Below are 8,230 nucleotides of genomic sequence, written 5' to 3' on the forward strand. Positions count from 1 at the left end.
TACTAAAAAATTAAGCTGTTATCTCATCTTTCAGCTCATACAATAATTGGTAACACAGAGGTCAACTGGTGATACTTTTCAAATCATATGTAGCTACATGCAACAATCATACAAAAAAAACTAAATTTCATTATGAAATACTTAATGAAAAAAGTTTCATAAGTGACTCAGCAGGTATGTTCTACCACAAAAACAGATATACTGCAAGCCTGACTTATCAAAGTAGAATAGAGTTCTCAAATTTCAATAGTTCTCCAAATATAATCCTTCCTCCAAAACAAAATGCTGCCAATTTGAGCAAAAACTTTCTCAGAAAACATTTGATTCAATTAAAATTTTACAAATATCTTCATAAAAATCCATATTTTAGAAGATTTCTAGGCAAATCAGAGATGATCGAGCAGAAACTGTTTGAAAAATGGGATGCTTTGAGATGGAATAATCTGGTTTTAATGGCTCTGGTTTGGGTTCTGCAGCACAAATTTACCTCACAGATAAAAACCATCAGGGTCCTTCTGTATGTGGTGAAATTAAAGTTCTGAAATGTCAAACTGCAGTAATTTAGAGAGCGACTCCCTGAAACCAGGGCCAGTGAGCTCTGACGGGATGATATTTCAACTGTAAAATCTGCTGATAAACATGACTATATATATATATATCTAAGGAATAAAAATCAAGAATTTTTTTCTTTTCAAACTCTCAAATATTAATGCTACTGTCAAATCCAGTCTCAGCAGGTTAATATGACTTCTCTATTAGAACCATCTGACCTGAACTAATCAGATCAGGATCCTCACTACTGACTGTGACCAAACCCTTTTAATAACAGTTTAAATCTTACTTTTTACTATTAATGGCTGTAATTACACGGCCACCTGCGCTGCCTTATTGGGCTTCATCTGGCCGGTATCTCACTGCTACAGAACACTAAATGAAGACTGGATACAGGAGAGGAAAAGTCAGGTCAGCCATTCTTTGTAGAGAAGATATGTTTTTAGTGTTAAAAAGCCACAGCCCTCCATGAAGAGAAACAAACTAATAACCGAAAATTCTGCTTTGGCCAACAGCGTCTATAGCGTTGCAGAAAGCTGAAGCACTGACAGGCCTTTAGAGCAGATAATGACCAGGCCATAAACACTTTAACTTTCTGGTGATTGGTCAGTTTTCTTATCTGTTGAGTTCCTCCTTGGGAAGTAGAAGAAGAAAAAAAAAAAAAGAAGGACAAGAACAGTTAAGGAAAACAGACAGCAAGACAGAAACTGGTGAAATATTAACACTTTAGTTTGTATATTTTAAACACATAATTTCATCTAACAAGCTCTGACACTTTGTTTTGATCCTTTTCTGCAACATGATCAGCGTCGACTCTTCCAGTGGATAACTGACCGGATCCAGAGGACATCTCTTGTAGTATTTATTACATAACAGAAATTAGCGTGTATTTATGCGGCTTGCTGGAGTGCAGATGAGGAAAGGGAATCCCTCAGCAAACACATCTAAAGGCCTGCTGCCAACTGAACCACAGATGTGCAGTGAAGCCATCAAAAGCTGAAAATCTGCAGGTTTTCATCCAAACACCACAACAGGTGATGGAGCCGATTCGACCAAAAATAAGTCCTCACTTTCAAAGAAAACCTGCATGTCCACAGTCCTCTATGGCATGACTACACATCTCTGAAGTCGCTCCAACTGAATTTTGTCTTTTCAAATCAAAGCGCAACTGATTAAAAATATCAAATCTGCCACCGATCTGATCAAATTCAGCATCATTCATTCCGACCTTGAGAAATTTATGGAGGTCTTTGGGAATTTGCCCTCATCTCACTCATAAAATGCCCTTGAAATAAAAAACGAGGCATAAAAATGCCCCCGGTGATCAGCGTGTCCTTCATTAAATGTCAACCTGTAAATTTTCTCCCCCGGTAGTTAATTATTAAGTGCAACTGTCCCCTCCGGGCCACCGTACTGTAGGTAAACCCGTGACCGGGCTCTACCTTTCAGTGTATTCTGGACAACAAAAGACAGAGACACGATTTTGTGAATCAGAAAAACAGTGTAAAGAACGAAGCAGTGGAAAATGTTGGCACCGAACAGCCGGTAGTACAAAAAAATCCTGGTCTCACACAAACAACAGCAGTCAGTAGAAACACAGAAACGGGAGGAGGAACAGTGAACTCTACTTTAATAACTCTTACTGGAACAAAGTAGCAGCTATTTAACCAATATGCAATGCAAAAGACAATTACTATATCTGATTAATGATCAACTTAAGGGCCTCAAAACGCCCCCTCCAAAAAACTCAACCTGGAAAAACAAGCAGAACCATTCTAGTTTTCTGTAAAATTCAGTCCCTCCAGGAATTCGCGATGTTACGATCGCAACAATTAACACAAACTCAACCAATCTCAGTGAATTCTGCGCAATCTTGCAATTTTGTCCAATCATGGCAACTTTTCCGCAATTTTGACCCGCCTCCCCATGAGTTCCACCAATCACAGCAGTCCCCAGAACAAATGTAACGCATGGTCACTGAATTCACTTCCTTTGTTATGGTTTGAAGATGCAGACATGTCCGATTCTAATGTCTCTCATTTACCAACAAAAATTACTGCTAAAGACGTGAAAAACAATTCCCTGATGTTCTTCACCAAAACGGAGCTAAACTGTTTTATACCCGTGTAATACTGTGGTGGAACACAAACGAAAATCATCGACTGACAAACACTTTTCTTCAGCCAAACATATTAGAAGAAACAAGTGGAGCACAGACCAGATAAATCACCATGACGGAAGCTGTTGCATCCAGACCACTACCAGACCTGTCAGACCAGTACCAGACCAGTACCAGACCACTATCAGACCACTACCAGACCTGTCAGACCACTATCAGACCACTACCAGACCTGTCAGACCACTATCAGACCACTACCAGACCTGTCAGACCACTACCAGACCACTACCAGACCACATCACTGTGACGGAAGTTGTTACATCCAGATCTGCTGGAACACTGAAAGAATGAAGGTAAGTTTGATTAATTGACGAGCCGTCAGCGTGTGTGTGAACACGTGTGTGCCAGGAAGTGAAATTAACTTTTTAATCCACTGACAAATGTGTCCAAATATGATTCATTCAATAGCAAACTATCATTTTGTGCCTTAAATCTACCAACCACGCCATGTTAAACCAGCATCTGGCTGGTGCTACTGTGGTATGGAAGTTTGTGTGAATGGGGTGGAGCATGTTCAAGAATTAGTTTAGGAATAAATATTGTCAATTAAAATGTTGAAACATGTTCTAAAAGCTGAACAAATGCAACTTTTTAGCAATGGTCACTGTCTCCGGCAATTTCATCGCAACGAATACGCTTAAAACATCACAATTTTTTAGAAAAGCTGCTGTGAATTCAGGCATTTTAGGCCGTAACAATCTCAAAAAACGCAGACGAAATCCTGGAGGGACTGAAAATAGAATTCACTTCCATGCAAAAACCCTGCAAGAACCACTAACCCCTAGAAAAGTTTTAACTGTGTCAGAAATGTAACTTACTCCTGCAGAAATCTGACATCTGACAAGCAGAACAACCAAATAATTAAAATGAAGTCTATGACTCTAACCTGCATGACAATTTATTCCTCACACAAACAGGTCATTTCTAACTAGCTTAGGAGACTATTACCTGAGTGCAAGCAAGGTTAAGGACAAACAAACACCCTGCAAGTGCTGTGTGCAAGACAAAACATGAAGTTAGAAGGTCCACCGGCTGAAAGATAAGCACAATAAACAAAAACTTTAATGCCACTCAGCCACGATTAATTAAGGCGGCTTCACTTTAAAGGTTTTTCTGCAGATAAGTCGATGGTGTGATGAGTGAATATGCTCAGAAAGGAAAAGAACATCGCTGTGATCTCAGATGGTAACATTACTGTTAGTGTGCATGAAATACTCCCAAAGGTAGAAACCAAACAACCAAGTCTGCCGCCTGCGTTTTTAAGACTTTAAACCAGAAAAATGTGCAGAACTAACCTGCAGGATTGAAATCCAAACGGCTACGATGCGGTTCTTTCGTTTCTAGCTTTGGGTTGCAGCTTAATTTTTTTTTTCTAGCATCACGAGGTAAAAGAAAGCATTAAAAGAACACATGAGCAGCAGTTCAGAGTGGATATGTCGAGAAGATTTATGGTGGCAGGTCAGGAGAGATGTGAAGATGATGGGACAGACAGAAAGAAAAAGGAAGGAAGGAAGGAAGGAAGGAAGGAAGGAGGAAAGGAAGGAAGGGCGTGTTAAGAAGAGTAATCAGCAGCAAAATCTCAACTGTGTCTGACTGCTCATACTGTGTTTATTTAAAATGCAGATGTGTTCGCTGCAGCGTTTGTATTTCACGCACTTAATACCATTTTAGTGACCCCAGATTGACACCGAATGGGACGTAAACGCAGCAGAGGAAACAGTATGAGCCCTCAGACAGTTTAACTTCTACTCTGTTCTCATTGGAAGTTGGTAGGAGATGACTGACCTCTTTCACTCTCTCCAGCTTTAGTTTTTTTATTCATAATACATACAAGCACAGAGGCTCATCCCACACAGACAGACCCACTACTCTTCTCTCCCACACACCATCCACTGGTGGAAAACTTCAGCAACACACTTCAGAGTTAGCAACATCAAGAAACGTCTTATATTCTGGATTTCAGTGTCGGCTGCACCGAGGTGAAGATGTTAATTTAAATGTGGGCACAGCTCTGATGCAGACAATACTAAATATGATATAAATTCATTGGATATTCAATTATTTTTGCAATTATCCAACATTTTTACTGATATTATGCATAATAGAGCTGAAATGATGAACCGATAACTACTTTAATAGTCGATGTGAGTAATTTCTGAAGGAAAAATAGTTCATTAAAGGTTAATATTTTGTGTTTCCTCGTCTATAACTGCAAATTGAGTATCTCGGGATTCTGGAAAAAACATTTTTTCACCATTTTCTGACATTTAATAGCTCAAACTTAATCAGTTAATTCATTGGTTCTCAGCTATTCCATTACTTTTATATCAATCGGCAACTATTTTGATAATCTTTGAGTAATTTTTTAAATCAGAAAATTCTAAGTTATCTGTTTGTAGCTTCTTAAAGGTGATTATTTTCTTTCTCTTTCTTCCTCTATGTATGTATAATTTAATATCTTAATATTAAGTTGAGAACAAAACAAGACATTTGATGATAATTCTTCTTCTTGTGAGTAAATTGAAATCTTCAGTCACTGGAAGATATTGTTTTCAAATATTTTCTAACATTTTACAGACAAAATAACCTGATTAATCAACAAAGCAAATAAAAAATTAGGGAAAGCAATAAAGCACGTTTACTCTACTGTATTTAAAAACTATTTTGAGGCACTTATACTTCCAGTTTTAACTACTTTAGTCTACATTTTCTAACTATTTTCTTTAATGTGAATATTTCTGGTTTCTTTCCTCTACTGTGACAGTAAACTTGGGTTTGGGGGGAAAAACAAGAAATTCAAGCACATTTCTTTGTTTTTTAATGTCAGAAAACTGAAACATTTGGCTTTCAGAGAATATTAGTGACTAGCAGATGTTATTGTACATATTTTATGTTATTTTACAGACAGATAATATCTTTGAGTTATGACTAAAACAAAACTTGTGTCATCTTGAGCTTTTTGAAATACATATTCCATAATTTTCAGACATTTAATAGCCCACAACTAATCATTTAATTGATTGGTTGTCAGCTGTTCCATCACTATTATATTAATCAGCAACTACTTTGATAATCATTGAACAATTTTTTAAACCAGAAAAGTCTACATTTTCTGTTTGCAGCTTCTTAAAGGTGATTATTTTCTGATTTCTATCTTCCTTTATTAAAGTAAATTGAATATCTTAATATTGAGTTGTGGACAACACAAGACATTTGATCATAATTCTTCTTTTTTGTGAGTAAATTGGAATCTTTGGTCACAAACATTTTACAGACAGAATAATCTGATTAATCAACAATGTAAATAAAAATTAGGGAAATCAATAAAGCATTTACTCTACTGTGTTTAAAAACAATGTTGAGGTACATATATTTAGATTTTTAACTACTTATATTATATATGCAACTTATGTTCTTCATATTTGACATTTCTGAAAATACAATCAGATTATAAAATGTTATTTATAAAACAACTCGAGTACGCCTGTTAACCAATTAGTTAATCATCAACTATTTTGATGATTATTTACTAGTTTTGAGTTATTTTTAAAGAAAAAAGTCTAAATTCTCTCTTATTATTTTCTTTAATGTGAATATTTCTGGTTTCTTTCCTCCTCTGCAACAGTAAACTTGGGTTTGGGGGGAAAAACAAGATATTCAAGCATTTTTTTTGTGTGTGTGTGTCAGAAAACTAAAATCTTTGGATCCAGAGAATATTAATGACTAACAGATGTTATTTCACAGACAGATAATATCTAAAACAAAATTTGCGTCATCTTGTTCATTTTGGGAAACACATATTTCACCCTTTTCTGACATTTCACTGAATAAACAACAAAACAATTAATAAATTATTACATTACTATTACATTATTAGTCTACTATATGATAACCAATGGATGAGTTTGAGTAATTTTCATAAAAAACTGTCTAAATTCTCTGATTACAGCTTCTTAAATGAGATATATTTTGGGTTCTTTCTTCCTCTATTGTGTAGAAAACAAAACATCTGTCATCTCAGGCTTTAGGAAACACGGATTAACATATTTTCACCAGTTTATAGATCAAACGAGTAATTGATTAATGGAGGAAATAATGGAGAGACTAATCGATAACAGAAATGATCGCTAGTTGCAGCCCTGATCTTAAATCATTTATTATTTAGCCAGTAAATAAAGTAAACAAAACACCTGCTGGCGAAATAAAACAAAACAAAAAATCTGTTTAATGATTTTTTTTCAATATCTCTGCTTGTTAGATGAAGTGAACACTTGTATTTTGATGGTATTATGCTGATATTTAAACAAGAAACCAACCATATTTCTGTGCAATCGACCAAAATAAATGAAATAAACCAACAATAAGCTGCGTTAAATCACTGTTTTAGTTTCATTTTCTTACAAGCTCACTGCAGCTAGCTGGTAGCTTGGTAGAAAAATAAACCGAGGTTATATCCAGGGAAACCGATTGACAGACTGCAGCCGTTTCTGTGATTTACTGTTTTGGAGCTTCGTGTTTTGGCCTTTTTTTTTTTTTTTACTGGACCAGAGACGACGCCCGACTGCTAGCTTAGCTTAGCTTAGCCTGGCTAGCAGCCGCCGCCATTACCGGGCTGCTAACGCTAACCGGAGGCCAGACGGTTGGTCAAATATCACCACATTCCGCTTCTTTAACCACATTTCTGCTCCGTGGTTGATATATTTATAACCAGCTGCTCAGGAAAAACGCCAGTGTTTATTTTTAATGCAAATAAAAAATCAAGTTACACCGATAAACCGACGAGCTACTTTACCGCAAGCTAACGGTGATTTCGGCTAGCTGTGCCCACTGGGATGCTAATGGGACATATTTAGGATAATGCAGGAGTATATTCAGCCATATTTACCCATATTTATTAAATTGTTACTCGTGGCCACTATAAATAACATATAGGGGGCGTGTTAATGCAGCTATCGTTGCAGTGACGGTGACAGTCAGAGCTAGCTGCTGTCGACCGTTAATACTGACTGGATGCAGATGCTCCAGATAAAAAAATCCGTCCACAGCTTTATGTGCTTCGTGTTTATCTAACCGTGCGTGTTGCGTGCGTGTGCGCCAACCTTTTTGATATTGTAAACTCGGGTCAACATCCCGATGCCTCTGTCGTTGAGGATGGTGAGCTTCTCAGCCAGTTTCTGCTGGCTGGGCTGGATCACTCCCCGAGACATCTTCTCTTCGATGTTCGGTCAAAAACCTCGATCCAGAAAAATAAATAAAAATAAAAAACTAAACGAGCCCAAACGTCCTGTGCCGGTGGTCCGGAGAAGGAGGAGGAAGAAGCAGCGGTGGTCGGCGGATTGTTAGATTTCGCCCATGTTCGTAGAGATTTTCGGGGACAGCGGCTTCCTGTACTCCACCCACCGTCTCCTGCTTTTTTCGGTCTCCGGGATGAAGGAGGTGTCCTGCTTTCTACAACCAGGCTGCGTTCACGGAACCTCGGACAGGACACCCACAGCCGAA

At 37.4% G+C, this 8,230-nt stretch overlaps 1 protein-coding gene across 4 annotated transcripts in view; it reads right to left on the reverse strand.

Annotated features, from left to right (window-relative positions):
* nckap1 (NCK-associated protein 1) overlaps window positions 1-8,147 on the reverse strand; it is a 62,981-nt gene extending 54,834 nt beyond the window's left edge. For all 4 annotated transcript variants that reach the window (XM_023294526.3, XM_023294525.3, XM_023294524.3 and 1 more), the window contains exon 1: window positions 7,831-8,147. In XM_023294526.3, coding sequence (XP_023150294.1) covers window positions 7,831-7,938 — 108 coding nt within the window. In that variant the 5' untranslated portion in view covers window positions 7,939-8,147. The remainder of the gene's footprint in view (window positions 1-7,830) is intronic.
* Window positions 8,148-8,230: the final 83 nt, after the last annotated feature.

Source organism: Amphiprion ocellaris, chromosome 16 (assembly GCF_022539595.1).
Source record: "Amphiprion ocellaris isolate individual 3 ecotype Okinawa chromosome 16, ASM2253959v1, whole genome shotgun sequence".
Lineage (NCBI taxonomy): Eukaryota > Metazoa > Chordata > Actinopteri > Pomacentridae > Amphiprion > Amphiprion ocellaris.